The sequence below is a fragment of the Gymnoscopelus microlampas genome (genome assembly GCF_963454915.1).
Source record: "Gymnoscopelus microlampas genome assembly, chromosome: 4".
NCBI classification, from domain to species: domain Eukaryota; kingdom Metazoa; phylum Chordata; class Actinopteri; order Myctophiformes; family Myctophidae; genus Gymnoscopelus; species Gymnoscopelus microlampas.
Genome location: NC_139941.1, coordinates 16,481,191 through 16,501,715, shown reverse-complemented (window position 1 = coordinate 16,501,715; position 20,525 = coordinate 16,481,191). Strand labels below are relative to the sequence as shown.

General features: G+C 41.6%; 1 protein-coding gene across 2 annotated transcripts in view; it reads left to right on the top strand.

Moving 5' to 3' along the window:
• The window catches only part of cabp7a (calcium binding protein 7a), a 688,996-nt gene that overhangs the window by 14,864 nt on the left and 653,607 nt on the right, over positions 1-20,525 (top strand). For both annotated transcript variants that reach the window (XM_084054972.1, XM_084054973.1), the window contains exons 2-5: positions 7,799-7,942; positions 8,487-8,599; positions 12,032-12,182; positions 13,673-14,374. In XM_084054972.1, the coding sequence (XP_083911098.1) occupies positions 7,799-7,942; positions 8,487-8,599; positions 12,032-12,182; positions 13,673-13,803 (539 nt within the window). In that variant the 3' untranslated portion in view covers positions 13,804-14,374. The remainder of the gene's footprint in view (positions 1-7,798; positions 7,943-8,486; positions 8,600-12,031; positions 12,183-13,672; positions 14,375-20,525) is intronic.

Genomic DNA, 20,525 nt, shown 5'->3' with positions numbered 1-20,525 from the left:
AAAGACATTAATTCAGAGAAAGTGAAGTTAGTTTCTGTTCTAAAAGAGTTATGTATAAAGGCATGTGATTAATCCATTAAGACCTGAGATACGATTCTACAAATGTATTCTAAATCCTAACGTTTCCTAACGTAAATCCTAATGTTTTAGAAAACAGTTTCTATATCAGTGGTGCTCAAACCTTTTCATGTCAAGGACCACACAAAATGATACGTATTTGGCCGCTGACCCCATCTCAAAATATTTTGTTCCAGGGACCCCCCAGAAGCAAAGATTTGAGTTACAAACGTTAATATATATATCCAAAGATTTGCAAAAATGTTCACAAAAAAAAATGCTCATAGCGTGGCACTCTGTGCCACGCTATGAGCTTGTATATCTGCTATTTTTGAATAGCCAAAAAAATCTAAAATGATACCCAGATACTTTCCTGGTCATAATTAAACTCCGTCTTTTACAACGCTTCCATATGGAAGCGTTGTAAAAGACGGGGTCGAATTATGCATGGCTTCCATGCTGATCTCCATATTTGGCCAAAGTTGCAGCCCAATCAGACCTCTATTGACTTCCAGTGTAAAGTTATAAGTTAACCAGGAAATAATGTGGATCTCAGGATCCACTTAGAAACAGTATGGCTCTAGTGTGAATCTCATATACTTGGCTCCAATGCGGTCCTGGACTTCATGTAGCCAGCCTGTGACATCTGTGAGGTCAGTAACGTATCTATGATGTATGACTCAAGATTTTAGCAAGGTTTCAGCGCCATCCCAGTCCGATTGCCTTGGAGATACTTCTGTGGGCTTACAAGCAGTGTGCAAAGCATACACATCTTGGCACTGATCGCTCCAGTGGTTTCTGAGATTAACTTTGGACATGGCAGACAGACAAACCATTCATGACTATGAGGAAGATGCAGTATAGCATCAAAACGTCAGTCTTACCTTGTATACTTAGTACCTAGTTAGTACCTTGATAAAGAGGCTTACAATAGTCTGAAGTGCTCCAGTGTGTTCTTCTGAGACAAACGGACCCTGTCATAGACAGCTAGAGCCAAGCCAAACTATATACTGGCAGCAACCAGTTAACTCCAACATGTTCATTTTTCAGGGGGAAAAAAAGAGTTAGGAGGTTTTGTTCATCATTGATAAGTACAGCTAAATTGACCATGAGCTTGGATAATTGACCATTATCCAAGCTCACAATGAGGTTGGAGGTCAAAAGGGGGTGGGGCCTGGAGTCAGCAAAACCAGCTAACTCCACCCCCTTTGGTGGACTTAGCTGGTTTAGCAGACAGTTTGAGGATCCAATAGATTTAGCTGGTTTTGTCAGAAGCACTTTTTAATACTTTTCATTGGTTCAATATTTTTTAGTCAACACACAGACATAAAGGGTGTTCAATAGCACTGATTTATGGGGGGAAAAAGCGAGAAAATGGAGTTAGCTGGTTTCTGCTGTACAGCAACGCATATATATATATAAATATTCAAAAATGTAGGATTTACTGCCCTGGCCTCCTGGCAGCATGTCCAAAACATTTAGCAGCTGATCAGTTCAGTGGTTTGTGAGAATAGCCCCAGACACATAGACAGACACAAACTCAGAAACTCTTCTAGACGGCTCGCCCCCTAGACCCATGCCATAAGACATTTGTGAAATAGTAACTCGGAAGCCAATAAAAATTCTTGCCCCTGTGAATAATACAAATAACACTGGATGCCCACTATTTACAAGGCTATCTATAAACGTTGGTATCACTGATAGCCCAGATCCTTTAAACTATTAATGTTTGGTAGATGCACTGTATGAAGGATAATCATCTCTGCCCACTGTTTATTTCACTTGCTGTGTTTTTGTTTTGTTTGCAAGTGGATATTGGCGGCATTAACGACAGTTAATCACTTAAATTATGTGTGCCACACATTTTTATTTGTTTTTATCCCGGGTAAATGACTAACTGGCAGTTAAACTTTGCCAGATGCCACGCTTTGATTGAACGGGATAATTCAAGTCATTAGAGATTGAGAGTGAGAGCGAGCGAGTGAGAGCGACAGAGAGAGAGAGAGAGACAGAGAGAGAGAGGGAGAGAGAGAGAGAGAGGGGGAGAGGGAGAGGGAGAGGGAGAGAGAGAGAGAGAGAGAGAGAGAGAGAGGGAGAGGGAGAGGGAGAGACGAGATAGGAAGTATTTTTGCTTGTTCATTTTGTGCATTCTGTCAGAGCAATGAGTTTTTCTTCACAGGATGGATTAATTGGAGAGAACACCAGAGAAAATGAGAAAAGGAATGACAAAAGAATAGCATTTTTACAGCGTTGGTGTAATTAAGATTAAGGTGCAGGTTAAGCTGTGTGTCATGTGGTCTCAGAGAAATGAATAATGTTGGAGGGAGATGAGTCAACCTCTCTTGGGATGAACTGTCTGAGTGACAGCTATATTTAGTTTCGTTCTTTACTAAAGGCTTCTTAAATTGGATGTATATTATTATTTATTATTATAATGACCATGCGCGAATGAGCGGTGACATCCAAATCTCCGGTTTACATGTCTAATCAGGTCCACTGAATCGGATATTTTGGTAAATATTAACTTTTTTACCCGTTTACAAAAATCTCTGTTTTAGTGGCCGAAAACAGCATTTTCGTGTGGCTGAAAGGCCCAAACGCATCGAACACCGAAATTAGTAGACCTACAAGCTCACAACACGTCACATCAGCGACCCGTTGTGAGATTGTAGGTCTGCTTGACGGAGCATACATTTGGCATAACACTTCCTCAGCATGCTGGGGTGAAACAACGTGACAAACATTCGATTCAAGGCGTAATTTGTCCCTCTCAAACCAGCTGGCTGATAAATAAAGTTCTGGAGGGAGATGTGCTGTCTAAAATTGATGGGGCACCATATAAGAATGTTTTTTTTTGCCTCCCATAGGGCGGCATTGATGTTTTTCAATGAGAGCTTCTGTTCCTAAGGTAAACAGATGGCAGCGGGACATCAGGTGGATACAGTGCTATTGTCACTTTGTAAACAATGGAATTGCAGACACCTAGGGAAGAAAAGAACATATGCGATTTCAAAAACAAATCCACATTCGAGAGGGTGCAAAAGCAACGTGGAAAAATAGCTGCAGTAAATGTCACTGCTCTGCTTCATAAATTGGATCCCAGGTTGTAATCCATTATAATACATGATTGTCAAGTCCCTGCGGAGAGGATTGGATTCAGTGACCGTATTCTTGGTTAAACAAGCTATTTCCTCAGGGCTGGCGCGACTGGCATAATAGGACGATTTTCCACTGTCACTGATACCCACTGTTGTTGTATTTCTTTGTTTGGTTCGACCGAAATATCCGTCATAGAGTGTCAGCCGTGTATTCTGGCTGGGGGCTTGGACATTCATTGCTACACTGGCACATCGATAAATCATGTGGCTTCAACGATTCCCATTCATATCGTATGGTGAATTGTGCCGTAAATCCTCAAAATCAATGGGGTGCTATTTCAGAGCTTGCAGTTCTTTTCTGTGATAAACCGTGTGTATACTATTAATTTTCTGTGGCAATTTATGCACTTTAAATCATTAACTGAAGTGACAGTTGACATTCCCTACTTGTTTACTGCTCGGTTACACATAGATTACCCATTGTTACGCATTCATTAGATTTGTATTGAGGTGTGTTATCAAAAACAGAAGCTGCAGTGTGCCTTAGCATAGACTCAACAAGTGTATGTTACTCTATTGTTGAGGTACAATGTCCAATGTGACTCACAAGTTCATATTTTAGTGTATTGATCATAAGTTAAATGAACCGGTACGAAATTAACCAGGGATTAGGCTGGTACACACGGCACCAACCTAATCCATAATTCCAATTTTCACCTATCTTTTGTTTGCATAATGCTTGCGAAGAGATTGCATGTGAATAAAACATTTTACATGATGATTGTAAAATCTTTTGTAACACTTGCTATGCATCCCATGTCTATGATGCATTGTGAACATACTTAAAATGCATTATAATCTGCTTGGTAAATATCTGGATTCTGGCAAATGCAAGATTAGCAATGTTGTACACATGGGTATTCAATGAGATTATGCAGAGATCAACTGAGTGGTTTATACACGGTAAAGTCAGTAAAAATGTGTGTTGCTGTGTTTTGCGCATCACATGAATCTTAAAATTCATCTCTCGAACGTTGCCTTTGAGTGCTAATAAGGCATTTGACATTGAAGCGTGCCTTGGGAAACAAAGCAGCAATGTGGACAGGTGATGACATTTATTGCATTTAAACGAAGTAATTTAGCTGCTTATCATGAGCACAAAAGGAGAGGAATGCTATGCGGTTTCAGAGAACGTATATGCAGACAATAAGGGAGGCGGCAGCCAATAGATTTATCTCATTGATGTTTGCTCTGTAATAGCATGGACTTCATTTCTCCTCATGGCCTTTGATCCTCTCATGTCCTGGAGTCCTTTTGATAAGAGGGAATGGAATTGCTCTTGCAAGACATGCTTGGAATGGTTCAGGAAATGCATCCAAGTCAAGTGCTGAGCCACCGTGACCTGATACTGGTCCGCCAAATATCGTATCCTGATCATCTGTCCCTGGTCTGGATCAATACTGCAGACGGTTCTTTATGAAACGAGTAGTTCACCTAAAAAATTACTTATTTTCCATCAATTACACACCCCATGAAGCCTTAAATTCATGGAGATTTTTTTTTAGTTTTTATCGCATTCCTAAGCCAATAATTTGATGACAGACAACTCCGGAGACTCAAAGAGTCTCGTACTGAGTCTCCTACTGACCGATGACCCGTCATCAAATTATTGGCTCAGGAACGTGACAAAAACAAAAACGATCTCCATGAATTGAAAGCTTCATGGGGAGTGTAATTGATAAGTAAAAAAAGAAAAGAAAACAAGCAATTTCTTGGGTGAACTACTCCTTTAACACAGGATTAATGAACATAAAAGTAATTCATAATGAAACAGGATGAGCATCATTTCCTGCCTAGTCTCTCAAGACAGACATGTTGGCTTCTACCGTTTTCAAACGCAGTCTGTACTTTGCAGTCGTGTAGATACTGGAAAACAAATGAGTCAAAGCCTATCTAGACAAAAGTAGTCTAATCTAGTCAAAGCCTATCTAGCTGCTTAGCAGAAATTGAAATAAAAAAAACATATTAACATACTGTAGATATTTTTTGTGAGCACCGTATCGTGATTGGTCGAATACCCATTCCGGTCTGAAGAGCGGGCAGTGGTGGAAAGTATCTAAGTGCATTTACTTAAGTAGTACTTCATACAATTTTGAGGTATTTGTACTTAACTTGAGTATTTCCAATTTCCAATACTTTTACTTCTACTCCACTACATCTCAGAGGCAAATGTTGTACTTTTACTCCACTACAATTGTTTGAAAACTTTACTAGTTACTTTTATAATATAAATTATTATATTATAAAACACACATTAACCACTTTAGTCCTTTTTTATACCTTTGCTATTTGAAAATAGACGGTCTACAAGCTCACGCGATGTGAGCTTGTAGATCTGCTATTTTCAAACATTTTAGTACTTTTACTTTGGTACCTCATGTACATTTGGATACCAATACCGTTGTACTTTTACTCAAGTACATTTTGAATTCCGGACAACTTTCCCTTGTAACAGCGTACTTCTACATTGCAGTATTGATACTTTTACTTGAGTAAAACATTTGAGTACTTTTCCCACCACTGCCTGTTCTCAACATTTACAGGGCAGAGTTACAGACTCTTTGTAGCATTTGGAGATTGTGGAAGCGATAGTGTCCGTTGAGATCCTGCCTGTTGGAAGCCGGGGGGTCTTCAGCCCACTGACTCTCCAGTAGATAGGGGCCTGGTGGTGTCTGCTGCTGCAGCGGGGTCAGGGAGGTGAACATTGGCATAGATTAACTTGCACACAGCACTTCCAAGGACCTTTGGAGCTAGAACCAACAGACAGTTTCTGCTATACTCTCAGTATGTTTAATATTACAGCTAGACCAGTGGCCTGCTCAGGAACGGTGCGATTTAAATGCTATGCCCCATCCGCTTATGCAATACCCATTGCACCTGTTGTCACTGTACCCATTGCACCTGTCTGTCTGTGTCCCTTTTATGCCCATATGGAGTTCCATGTGTGACATGCCCAAATATGGAGTCCAGGCCAATCTATGACGTCAGTGCTATACTCCATATCTCTGCTGTCCGGCAGGAACCGGCTTACTCCAACATGTTCATTTTTCAGGAAATTAAACAATTGGAGTTAGGAGGTTTTGTTCATCATTGATGAGAACAGCTGAATGGACCTCCAAGCTCACAATGAGGTTGGAGGTCAAAAGGGGGTGGAGCTTGGAGTCAGCAAAACCACTTAACTCCGGTGGAGTTAGCTGGTTTAGCAGAACGTCTGAGGATCCAATGGAGTTAGCTGGTTTAATGCTCTGATTTTTGGAAACAAAAATGCAAAAGTGTCAAAATGGAATTAGCTGGTTTCTGCTGGACAGCAACGTATGCTGTATGGGGATTTTCAGATTTATCAAAATGTTTTGGAGATCCGCTTATCTGAACGACTTCCCACTCTGCACATTGCGACCCCTGGGGCCCTGCACGCACACACACTGGCAGAGAATCTGTGAATGTATTGAAGGGTTATTGCTGCAATAATATCTGAGGGACCAGAACAAAATACTTTGTACTCTTTTGTACCCGTACACAAGATGTAACAATAAAGAAAGCTTGAACAAGCGAGACAGGGAAAGAGAAAGCTAGTCCTTGTCCTTTAAAAAAGGAACACTCTCGATGAGATCCACTGATGTGATCCGAGCAGACCCAGCAGAGCCACATGAGGTGAATGGGCTGCAGTAACAGGTGAATAATGTGAGAAATGTCAGGCGTTGAACTGATGGCGTTGAGCTCCCATTTGGCACGCTGTAACAGAAACTCGAACAGCTTGTGATGCCTGAAAAGTTCTAATTCCTCTTGGCAGTGGTGGAAATAACTAAGTACATGTACTCAAGTAATGTACTTACTGTACTTACATACTGTAGGCTATTTTCAAATATTTTAGTACTTTAACTTTTGGTACTTTAAGTACATTTTTATACCAATACCTTTGTACTTTTGCTCAAGTAAATTTAGAATTCTGGACTTTTACTTGTAACGGAGTATGTCTATATTGCAGTATTGGTACTTTTACTTAAGTAAAGAATGGGAGTACTTTTTCCACCACTGCTCTTGGGGATGGGAGCACTGGGAAAACAATAATTCCTCAAGCCTGGGGGAAAAGTTGAAACAATGTTGTGCTCCAATTATGTAGTATTGTCCTTGCAAATGTGCTTCATTAGATATGTGTACAGTGACAAGAGACATCAAAGGGATTATGCTTTTCGGCAACAGTCCTTTGGGGTATTCAGTTTCATCACTTTCTGAGTATATGGATGGTAAATGCGTCATCAAAATTAAACAGAAGCTGTTTTAAGTAAAAGATAAAGAACAATTTAAGTGTTGACCATCCAACACAACACTACACAGCTGTGAGCTTGTAGAACACCGTGTTACTTTCAAATGCCTCTGCCTAACAGTCTGTACTGGAAGCTCTGAAAAGGAGTAGAAAATAAAGTGTGTTTGTGTGTGCGTGCGTGCGTGCGTGCGTGCGTGTGTGCGTGTGTGCGTGTGTGCGTGTGCGTGTGCGTGTGCGTGTGCGCGTGTGCGTGTGCGTGTGCGTGTGCGTGTGCGTGTGTGTGTGTGTGTGTGTGTGTGTTTTTGCTTGTTCGCCACAGAGATCCGCGAGGCCTTCAAGGTGTTTGACCGCGACGGGAACGGGTTCATCTCTAAGCAGGAGCTGGGCATGGCCATGCGCTCCCTGGGCTACATGCCAAACGAAGTGGAGCTGGAAGTGATCATCCAGAGACTGGACATGGACGGTCAGACAAGCACACACACACACACTCACGCGCACGCACACGCACACACACACACGCACGCACGCACGCACGCACGCACGCACGCACGCACGCACGCACGCACGCACGCACGCACGCACGCACGCACGCACGCACGCACGCACGCACGCACGCACGCACGCACGCACGCACACACACACACACACACACACACACACACACACACACACACACACACACACACACACACACACACACACACACACACACGTACGTACAGATGGGATGTCATGCTTATGTGTAACACGTACACTCAAACACAGACACATACTTTCCTGAACATTCGTGCAAATACCTAATGCAGGAAAACCTTTATCATAAAGTACAGAAGCATCCTTATCAAGAAAAAAATAAAACCATACTTTAATTTATTTAGGCCTGCTACTTTATATATTTCTACGTTTTTGTGTCTATATCCTTGTCCTTGACTGCCTTATGTAAAGCACTTTGATTTGCCGTTGTGCGCGAAATGTGGACAAATGTGTACAAATAAACATTTTGGCAGGTGATGGCCTCGTGGACTTTGAGGAATTTGTAACTCTCCTTGGCCCGAAGCTGACGGCGGCCGGCATGCCGGATAAATTCAACGGCACCGACTTTGACTCCGTCTTCTGGAAGGTAATCATTACTCAGTCTCTGACGCTACACCTCCTACTTATTATCAGGTGACAGGAGTCAAAGGCAGCAATGCGTAGTAAACTGACAAGCACAGAAACAGCACATCTAAAAGGCAGAAATGTGTTTAACTGACGCATTCTCTGCACGGCTAATGGGAAGTTGCCTCCCACAGTGCCGTTTGAAGCCTTTCGTGGTAAGATTTCGTGACTCCCGTGTGACAGCTATAGTGTCCTTCAAAACCCATAGGGTGGTCTACCCGTTATATTTATTTTGCTCAATCTCAGAGTAAACAAAATGTAAATTCTTTCGCTCAGAGTAGCATAGATAATTACCTGCTCACGTTGACGTGTAATGGAAATTAATGAGTTGTTGGTGTTAATCTTCAAGACACATCTGACTTAATTTGTGATAATATGTGATAATGACTGGAGTAGCTGTTGCGATTGGCAGCGCTAAACAAGGGCAAAAATCTCAGAAGATACACAGTGAAATAACTCAAAATGTACTCTCTGTGCTCTCAAGTGTGCAGATGTAACAGGGTCCATTTGGTTACATTTGTACAATGAGTTACAAATGGATAAATCAACACTGATACATCTAGTGTAGGCCATGGGTGGGCAACTTTGATGATGGAGAAGGACACTATATTTCCACACTCACTCCAGAGGGCCACATTGCTTATACTGTCGGGCAGACATCACCTCTTATCTCTGTATTTTAACTTTTTTTGTAAATGAATGCCGTACACAAAAGTAGCAAAAACAGCCGATCTACAAGCTGAAAACGTGTCGTGATGCGTTTTGAGATCTGCAATTATTCTTTTGCTATTTTTTTTATTGGAATCATGAAAAGTAACAGTTTTATTTAATTTCAAATGCATTTAGTTATACTTATGTTAAATTTTTGAACTTAAATACAAATACATTGGACATAAAAGGCAATAGATTTTGAATACTAGTCATTAAGCTACTAATATAGACTGAAGTAATTAAAGCGGGTCATGTTTGCATGTTTGGAATTGTAACAGCTGAAATCAATAATATTTCATTAAGTGAAGGTGGGGGCCGCATGTGGCCCCCGGGCCACCAGTTGTCCATGTATGGTGTAGGTATATATGTATTATAAGAAAGCAGATTCTCAGTATAGGTTAAAGTATTAGCCTAACTACTATACTGTATGATAGAGGCTTCCAACTTCATGCCAGAGAAACACAAGAGACCCAAGGGACGTTTAACGTATCTGACAAAGATTGCATAGCTTGACAATTATTATATCTGGCGGAACACCAGAGTTCTATCCTGCCAATGTGATGCAGAGAACAGATGGACTGAGTATCAAGGATTTTCTTAAATCCAGAATAAGGCTAAGTTCTGATTAGTAGGCAAGCTGCCTTCCGGCACAGATCAAAGACTGGCAACTTTAACTTTAAACTTCTTTCATCTGAGATCGCTTCCTTTGTCCTCATCTACCTTCTGTTTGTGTGTGTGTGTGTGTGTGTGTGTGTGTGTGTGTGTGTGTGTGTGTGTGTGTGTGTGTGCGTGTGTGCGTGTGTGCGTGTGCGCGCGCGCGTGCGTGTGTGCCTAACCTTAAACTTATCTCATCCAAGGTCCCTTCCTTTGCCCTTGTCTACCTTCTGTTCGTACGTGTGTTTGCGTCATTGCTCATGCATGTGTGGGTGTTTGCCTTGCGTCATGGGTCATGGCACTGGCACACAGAGCGATCAGTTACGAACAGCTTATATTTTCAGTTGGTCGCCAGAATCCATACATTAATTGCGTGTAAAACAGTTGTGTCCCAATCAAACCCTGACAGTGCATTCAATTCAAATATAGGCTATATGCTATGGCCTAGGGTGTGGCTGCTCAACCATTGTTGGTATTTAGATAACATATCGTTGCTGTCCGGCAGAAACCAGCTAACTCCATTTTGATGCTTTTGCATTTTTTTCTATAAATCAGTGCTAATGAACACCCTTTACGTCTGTGTGTTGGTAAAAAAAAATATTGAACCAATGAAAAGCATTAAAAAGCGCTTCTGACAAAACCAGCTAACTCCATTGGATCCTCAAACTTTCTTGCTGACTCCAGGCTCCACCCCCTTTTGTCCTCCAACCTCATTGTGAGCTTGGAGGTCCATTCAGCTGTTCTTATCAATGATGAACAAAACCTCCTAACTCCACTTTTTTTTAATTTCCTGAAAAATTAACATTTTGGAGTTAGCTGGTTTCTGCCGGACAGCAGAGATATTGGAGAAGCAAATAATTTTCTGCTGTGGAAAAGTTAAAGTGTGGAAGCAGTAAAATCAAGCAGTAAACACATCAATGATATCTTGACATATCAACTTAATAATCATGCACTCGCTCATTCTCAGTTACGTTCTTCTTCATTTAAGCCACACATTAAAGCACAAGGGCGTGCGTCCCTGCACGTCCTTGTGTTGGAGCTCTCTGGATACGACTGTTAACTGCTGTCCATTGAGCAGAGACAGTAAAAGAATTCCAAGATTTCCACACATTTTCACTATTTCTCAAAAATAGCAGATCTACAAGCTCGTAGTGCGGCACTCGGTGCCGCGCTACGAGTCTGTATATCTGCTATTTTTGAATAGCCAAAGTGTAAAATAATGCTTTTTAGCTCAAATCAAAAAAGTGACACAGATGCGTTCCAGGTCTTGATGGGTTAATTCTTATTAGGCCTAATAGGGTTAATGAAGAATCAAGTACTTGAAGAAGTTGATCTGCCGTTTGAGAGCATAAGATAGGATTAACGTGTGCGCTTCCGCCAGGCGGAAGATAGGGCCCAGAGTGAGTATACGGTAGATGGAAATTATACCATCTTAAATTGGCCATTAGCGAGGACTAATTATAATATGGAGATAGGTGGGAAATGAGTGAAGTGGTCCTTCAACAGCGATGATCTTGCTGTGTGCCTTCCAGCAGTGGTGTAAAGGAACTAAGTACATTTACTCAAGTACTGTACTTAAGTACAATTTTGAGGTACTTTTACTTTACTGGAGAATTTCCAGTTGTCTATGCTTTTATTTCTACTCCACTACATCTCAGAGGCAAATATTGTACTTTTACTCCACTACAATTATTTGAAAACTTTAGTTACTAGTTACTTTGCAGATATAAATTATGACATTATAAAACATACATGAACCACTTTAGCCCTATTTTATACCCAGGCTATTTTAAAATAGCCGTACAAGCTCACAACACGTCGCGTCGCAACGTGTTGTGAGCTTGTAGATCTGCATTTTAGTACTTTTACTTTTGGTACTTTACATTTTGATACCAATACTTTTATAATTTTACTCAGGTCAATTTTGAATTCCGGACTTTCACTTGTAACAGAGCACTTCTACATTGCAGTATTGATACTTTTACTTTAAGTAAGACATTTGAGTACTTTTTCCACCACTGCCTTCCAGTGTGACATGCAGAAGCTGACGGTGGACGAGCTGAAGAGGCTGCTGTACGACACGTTCTGTGACCACCTGTCCATGAAAGACATCGAGAACATCATCATGACCGAGGAGAAGCACTTAGAGAACCCTGCGGACTGCCAGGTGGACATAGACAGTAAGCAACAGCCCCGTCTTACAGTATAGGTGGAACAATATGCTACGATGCTGAATTCAAGCGTTGGTTCGTTCTCAAAGTGGGGTCCGTCCGGGGACCCCCAGGGGTCCTTGGGGGTGGGGATTCCCCAGCAAACTGATGAACAGTTAAGCACTATTTCATGAATTGATTTTTAAAAAAAGGAACTTGCGATTCTGTGCTTTGTGAGCTTGTAGATCTGGTTATTTTTTTTGAATGTTTGTCCATGCCTTGAACAAAAGAGGTATGTTTAAAGTGGTTAATTTCACTATAATTTCACCAACTAGAAGTTAATCCAACGAAAGAATGTATTGTAAAAGAATAACTATTCAGATCATAGGTTTCTTTGTCGCTGACAGTTGTAGAATTCTGTCTTAATCAAAGATCTTCTCTTATGTCGGTCCCTGGCGCTAAAACGTTTCAAATGGGGGGTCCGTGGCTTAATATGTATCAATTTGGGGGTCCTTGACATGAAAATGTTTTAGAACCACTGGAATAAAGGGCCCATTAATGGGGAGCGACACGCCTGCATTCTCACTGCGCTCCTCATTTGAACAGCATATAGAAACAGTGTTTCTATATGTGTAGTGCCCCAGACAAGACCCGGCCACAACAAGGTAGGTTGTGTGCCGGTTTGCTGAGTGGGAGACTGGGGTTCGATCCCAGCTCGGATCTAAATCACTACATCTGGCGTAGTCGGCAGGACATGGGGGAGGTTCTCTTGTGGGGGACATGAAAGACGTGCGTCGTCGAGCGTATCGTGAGCGGCGTAGCGTGTAGTGTGAGGCGCGAGGACGCGCTCCCAAAAACTGAGGGGGTAGATGTAGTGCCCCAGACAAGACCCGGCCACAACAACGGTAGGTTGTGCGTCGGTTTGCCGAGTGGGAGGCTGGAGTTCGATCCCAGCTCGGGTCTAAATCACTACATATGCATTGCGCGTGTGAGACGAGCATGAACGTGACAATTTCTCTCTGTCAGATTGCCCTCACCTCCCTCCCTATTATATATAATATATATTTTCTTTTTTTTTACAAAACCCTAGACAACCTCATTTCAATAATTACACAATTGCTTTGCGGCTCAACTAATATAATAGTTGTGTGTGCATGCCACAGATATTCGGAGATTGCCATGGTTGGTAGCATACACCTTAATATGCTGATCATAGCCCCATTTGTTTGCCATCTCATTTGAGGGAAACCAAGTCAACGTTGCAATCGAGATGCAATTATGTGGCATACAGGTGTGAAAACGAATCTCCCTGGCTCTGTTCATCCCATAATTGTGTTTGCATACTTGTAAAAGGTTTTGTGATGAGCCCTCGCTTGGAAATGACTATTAAACGTCTCTCTAGCATTAAATAAGATTCAATTCGATGGACCAGGCAGATGATCTAATACCTTTCTCTCTCTGTCTCTCCCACTCTTTGTCTCCTCACCCCACCACCACCTCCTCCTCGCGTTCTCCCCGAGGTTCTAGCCCGACGCAGCAGGTCAAGCAGACGTGCGTGCGCAAGAGCCTGATATGCGCCTTCGCCATTGCGTTCATCATCAGCGTCATGCTCATCGCAGCCAATCAAGTGCTGCGAAGCGGCATGAAGTAGAAGGCAGCAGCATCATTTCAGGGCCTTAATCCTCATCTAAAGGCGACCTGACACAAATAACTGAGAAGATTCAACTATTACTCTAACAAAAGACAGACAATCAGACAAAAAAAAAGAACTAGACTGAACTCTCTGATGGTCAGACACAGACTAGTCAAAATCACCAAGTGCAGCAAATTTACAGGAATCCGACTTTATGATGTGGCCACAGAGACACTTCCCTGCACAATCTGACGCACGTGGTACGAGGCCAAGGGGACCTCACACAAAACGACAAGTGGAAGACCTACAATGGACTTATCACTCTACATGACGCTTTCGACATTTAATAGGCTGTATGCACAGCAGCCATATTGGAGAGAAATTGGGCCTGTTCTTACTCCCTTCACAGGTGCTACCAATGATACTAATGAAGGCTCTGTTCCATTCGGGTCAAACAGAGTCAGGGTGCTGATATTGTTGCATGTTGGCTCACTGGAAACACCAGTGGGTCTCAAAGTGTGGTCCAGGGACCCTCATGGTTCCTTGAGGGGGTTCCAAATGGCACCTTAAAAGGTGTGTAACTCTGGGTGTACAAATGGAACCAAATGGACCCGTAAAGGTCCATTTGGTGCCATTTGTCCACTCTCAGAGTTATGGGGGTCCTTGAAATTAAAAGGTTTGGGAACCACTGTGTTACAGTAAATGGAACAGAGCCTTCATTAGTATCATTGGTAACACCTGTGAAGGAAGTAAGGAAGAGGCCCAATTTCTTTCCAATAGGGCTGCTGTGCATAGTGCCTATTGCCATGCGCATTCGGGCAGTGTGGAATACAGTATGGATGCAGATAGAGAGAGATGTGTAGTGTATGTCAGATGTATTGGTCTAGATGTGTTACAGTAGGTATGAGTAATGGAGGACATAATAATTATGTTTGAGGTTTGAGTGTTATTGAGTGACATTATCCAAAGTTGTGGAGATATTGTAAGTATAGTGGAACCCTTAAAATAAAAATAAATAGCATGGTAATAAATAGGTAATAAATAGTAACAGTAGTATGGTTCACAAACGGTACCATTGGATAATGAGGATGAGTTAAGAAATTGTGGTAAGTGTGTGCTAAACAGGTGGTCTACATGGACTAGATAGTACCAGACTCGAGACTAGCTAGACGTACCATACTTTTCTCTGAGCTGCCTCCCAAATGCCCATCATCTATGCATGAAGTGCATGGATTTAAACAGTCGTCTCTTGACATGTTTGTAAGAGTTCTTATCAGTGTATTCTTCATTATGACTGTGTAAACAGAGCTGTTTCACGTACTTAACGACAACTGTGACCAATTAACGTGTGTGCAGGATATCAGCGTTCACAAAAAAACAAAAAACAAAAAAAAACAACCCAACTGCATGTGCAATGAAGGGCTGGTTTGGTACATGCTCCTAAAAAAAGAAAAAAAGTACTGTCGGGGGAAAATGACTGCTAAGCTGTGGACTGTTTAGCCTCACTGAGCACCCAATGACACATCCCTAACGGCCATTGAGGCGCGACCAATTCCGAGACAATTGGGTTTGTATCATACTGTAGTGCGTCGCTCAGTCATTTAAAGAATATGCGTTTAGTGTGTGATCTGTTCAGTGGTCAGGATACAAATGTGTTGCAAATGTATTTGGGTCTTTTCATTCGGTTGTCAGGCGAAATGCCTTGCCATAGAGCAATAAGTTGATGTAAAGTAGGCGTCTCACCATGTTTTGGATGGAAATGAACCCTGAAGAAAGGCTATAAGCAATGGACCTAATATCTGCTGAGGTTTAACAGTGATACATATTTTCCTGGCACTTCTCAAACTAGCCAAAAGATATGGCAATACCATAGAAAAAACAACAGGAAGTACATGGACCTCCTCTGTGAGATACTGGACAAATATCAAACAGCCAACCGAAAACCTTTGTGTTGCTATAATGCTGTCCGTGTCCCCCATTGTGTTTTATTCTCACACCGGCTGGGGGCCAAACACAGAGAAGGTTTTTGCAATAACACATTCACATTTGGAGACCATCTTCTGAAATTGCTACTCTTGTGTGTAGAGTGTTTTGCAGGCATTCGGTTTACCACTTAAAGTAGTTCTTCACCAAAGAAATTACTTTCTTTCTATCGTTTACCTACACGGTGGTGTCTCTGACTCACGGAGAATTTCCTTTTGTAAATGATTCCTTAACGGTGAAGGAAGAATCCAAAAATGAAGAAAAAACTTGATAGGGAATTAATCAGAGACCTGATTTAACAACAGCAAAGCTATATCAAATATCTGTCCATAAACTCCAAAAACACAGCTCATATTATTTTGATTCTCTTCTGCCGAAGTCTGCTGAAAAACCATACCAAAGAATATCACCACAGAAGACAAAAATACACTTTTAAAACACTTCCGCTTGAAACCGTGACATGCACGAGCGAAGAACGCGCATGGGCGTGCCAGTGGGCTCATTCACATGGACGCGGGCTCCCAGGCACGCGCGTCATTTTGTGCATGAGCTGGTTTTCCCAGGAAGTGTATTTTCTTCTTATATGGTCATATTTTGGGAAGGCACTAAACGGATTACGGTTGAAAACACTTTGAAGCCCTACATGAACTGTGTTTTGGAGTTTATGGACATATTTTGTATGTTTTTTTGCTGTTAAGTCATGTCTCTGATTAATTCCATTCATCAAGTTTTTTCTTCATTATTGGATTCTTCATTCACCGTTAAGGAATAATGTTTTACAAACGAAGATTCTCTGTGAGTCAAAGACACCACCGGGTACTAATAGAAATAAAGTAATTTCTTGGCTGAGGTACTCCTTTAAACCCTGTATACTTCGTTGTACGTAAAATAGCGAAAATAGCTGATTCACAATCTCACAATGTGTCGCAACGCGCCGCATTGTGAGCTTGTATATCGGCTATTTTCACCAGATGTTCGCCTATTTTTGCCGAATGTTTGCCTAGTATGACATGCCCAGAATAGGGCCGCCGGGGCTCATGTGGTTAAGGTCTGCCATTCACTGGCTTTCATATCATACCAACTTCAACCAAAGCTTAGAAAGGACATGACAGTAACGGACAGATATGAGACTCCAGAAAGCACAACTAGCCCACCTACTGTATGGGCAGGTTTAGTGGGCCTGTTGTATAGTCTATAAAGAAATGGTGAAATGAACATGTGATTTTCAGATTATTTTTTATTATGATTTTGAATGTCCTTAAAAATCCCTTGGAAAAACAAATATTTAACAAAAGTCTGCAGGCTAGATTGTATTGTATTATCTGATTTTTAGGTAGCGCTATTGGCAGCTCTGCAGCAGTGGGACCTTATGTAAGTGGCAGCGGCGCGCCTCATGGAGGCAACAGAATTAGAATATCCTATCGCCCCGAGCCAGCCAGGATAACGATTAGCATTATCTGATGCAACCGGGCAATTTGTCAAAAGTGCCAAGGCTGTACAATGAACTGACTCATCTATTAATAAACACCTTGCTTTCCATTTTTTTGCACTTTACAACGCGCTGCAGCGCACAACAACTCACCGCCTTGATTGTTCATCTACTGTACTTAAAGTCATGTGTTAGACATACAGAGTTACTTTAACATAGATTTATCTATTTTTGTGATGAGAATGCAAAAGGGCATAGCAAACTGACTGACGAATGGTACTGCATTGTTTATTTGTAGTTTTGTCATTAAAGGGGGAAACATTTTGTCACGGGGAATCTAGTTCTAATAATTTGATTTGATGCCTTATTCTTCGACACACTTTGTACTTTTACATAAAACACCACCATCAGTCATGGGGAGTGTTTGGAGCAAAATGTACAAAGAATAACCAATATTTATTTTCTTTTTACAGATGGGAAAAAGAGTATTGTATCAATATGTTGATAGTCTATTGAATGTTCTATTTCCATTATACTGTACTTTAATACTTGTCTTTGGATCTTGCAAAATCACATTACAGTTTATTGACTATGTGACATATTATGTTCATTGATTTCACCGGATGTTCTTCTGTGTGCATAGACTGGTGTTTCATATGAATAAAAAAGGATATAATGACACTGTTATATGCCAGTAAAAGTCATTTTCGATCTTGTCAAATTGCAACACTCCAGATGACTTTATGAAACATGGGGCATCCATTTCACCATATTGATTGACATCCTGACATTTCACATAGAAAACCCACTGATGGATTTGCCAAGGTTCAGTGAGTCCTCGGATTGCTTTATTCCATTGCAAGATGCGATGCCTCTTGGCTTGGGAAGAGTGTACCGGGCCCCATCTGTCACATTTAAACCAATCAAATCACTTTCTTTTTACACCTTGGATGCCCAATAGATGATAGTCACACCACTCTATTGACATTCTGACCGAGGCAGGGACAGACCGTTTCAAATACTAACGCACTACAAAACTATTTATTTTACACATGGTATAAAGTAATAACATCCGATGATATAAACGGTGCAGGATTTCGTATTCAGAATGACTATACTGTCTCTATACAGACAGAGTAGACTATAGAATTGTTCTGTATAATAGTATAAACCTGTTAGAAGACTTGACAAGATCTATCAAGGCCAAGACACTACAATCCCTCGTGTTAATTTAACACTGAGGACCCTTACAAGTCCATTTGGTTACATTTATTTTAAATTAACATTATGAGCCTATACAGTATAACTAATACTGACACGATACTGACCATGATACCGACAGCCTATCGACTTGCTTACATGTTCATCTGTATCCCGAGGAAATTTACTCCATGGGGAAAATTTAAAGAAGTGGCATAATTAATTAGAAGGGGCATCATTTGTGTCACACAGCAACCCATTCTACCAAATGTTTGATGTTTCCATAAGCTATGATTTTGCAATGCATAACAACCGAAGACAGTTTCATTCAAAAATACTGATGCACAAATGTATGGACACATAGCCCACATTTTGTACAAACACACACGCAGACACATCATCTTTATTCCAATCAGGAGTTACTGGGATTTTGGACTTCAAATGAAACCGTAATTTATATGCAACAGCATTTAAATAATCTTTGCCGATAACTTTAGTTGAAGTGGTGCTGTTGTGTTCCCTGTGCCTCATAAATATGTTGATAAAAAAAGCACCCTAAGGTGAATGCAGGCTTTTACTTAAGGTTAAGAATGCTGAGCCACTATTTGGAGCCTTGACAATGGTGGTGGTGGTGGAGCGCTGAACTTGAAAGCACTGAATCACGGCAGTACATAAACGCTAGAAAGACGGTGACACAGAGATCAAGTGTTTTTTTTTAACCTTTATTTAACCAGGTAAAACAAGTTGAGAACAAATTCTGGTCTCATGAGGCGAGGCCTCTTGAGGGAGAGGGGAAAGGTTGCTAAAATAAATCAACAATCAGGTTAAAACAATAAACACAACACGATGCAATCATTGCAGAGCCAAATAAGACAACAAATAAACGAAGCTGACAGTCTGAGGGACAGCAGCATTTGTCTTTAAGAATGTCCATGAAGATCAAAGTGTCAAGTTATTTTGTAGGTCTTTGCAGTCTCTGGCTGATGCAGATTGAAACAACAACAAACCTAGCACAACCCTAGCACAACCTAGTCCTTTTCAGGACCTTCAGCAGAATCAAATGAGCAGAGCGGGTGTTATACAGGAGATGAGGAGTGCAACAGCTGACACAGATAGGGGGGGGCACAGACCAAGGAGAGTTGTTTCACATTAAGGGGAGGGTGAGTATATAATGATCGGTTATCATTTGGTGTGAAAGTGGGTGTTGACCAAGTAAACCCTAGCATCCCTATTCTGGGGCAAATATTCAGCTAAAATTGCAGATCGACTTGCCTTGTGGATCGGCTGTTTTCAGCAAAGAGATTTGAGCCCTGGGGGACCCCTGTCAACTATGTATATAAGGTTACTTATATATTGGCTGTTTTGTGGACTAAATTGACTGGTTAATTGGATAATATACAAAGACAAGGACCAAGTCTAACTAATTGGATCATGAGATGTGACGCAAGGCACTTCTGAGCTCCATGATATTCTGCATTAAGAGGACAATGCGACTCATATGACAGCGAACAGCGACATTTACGAATGACTATTGTGTAAGTCTTTTTGTATAAGACAAAAGGCTATTGTGCAGATCCAGAGAGTGAGAATGGAATAATATTTGATGGAACGTGTTTCTCCATACAATGTTCCATCATCTGAATTTCACTTTCATGCAGCGGGCCATTAACAACTGACCCCCCCACCCCCTCCCCCCACCCCCTCCCACACTCACTCACGCACGCACGCACGCACGCACGCACGCACGCACGCACGCACGCACGCACGCACGCACGCACGCACACACACACACACACACACACACACACACACACACACACACACACACACACACACACACACACACAGTCGAGGCCTGTGGCGGTTATAGCTGTTTTGTCATTCTAAGAGGGAGAGGCATATAGTCAAAGAATTTAATTTCTTTTGTTTCAGCATTAATCAATGCCTGAATGCCCCCAGGTGAACACTAGTACTAATCAAAAAGAAAGAACTGACAAGGCATTCATCTTGCAGCGTAAGTCACACAACAAGCAGCTAGCTGCCGATGGCCAGTGAACCATACCGGTGACCCGATGATCAATGGAGGTTCAAAGATGAAGTTACACATGACCACATAAATCATGCTGGT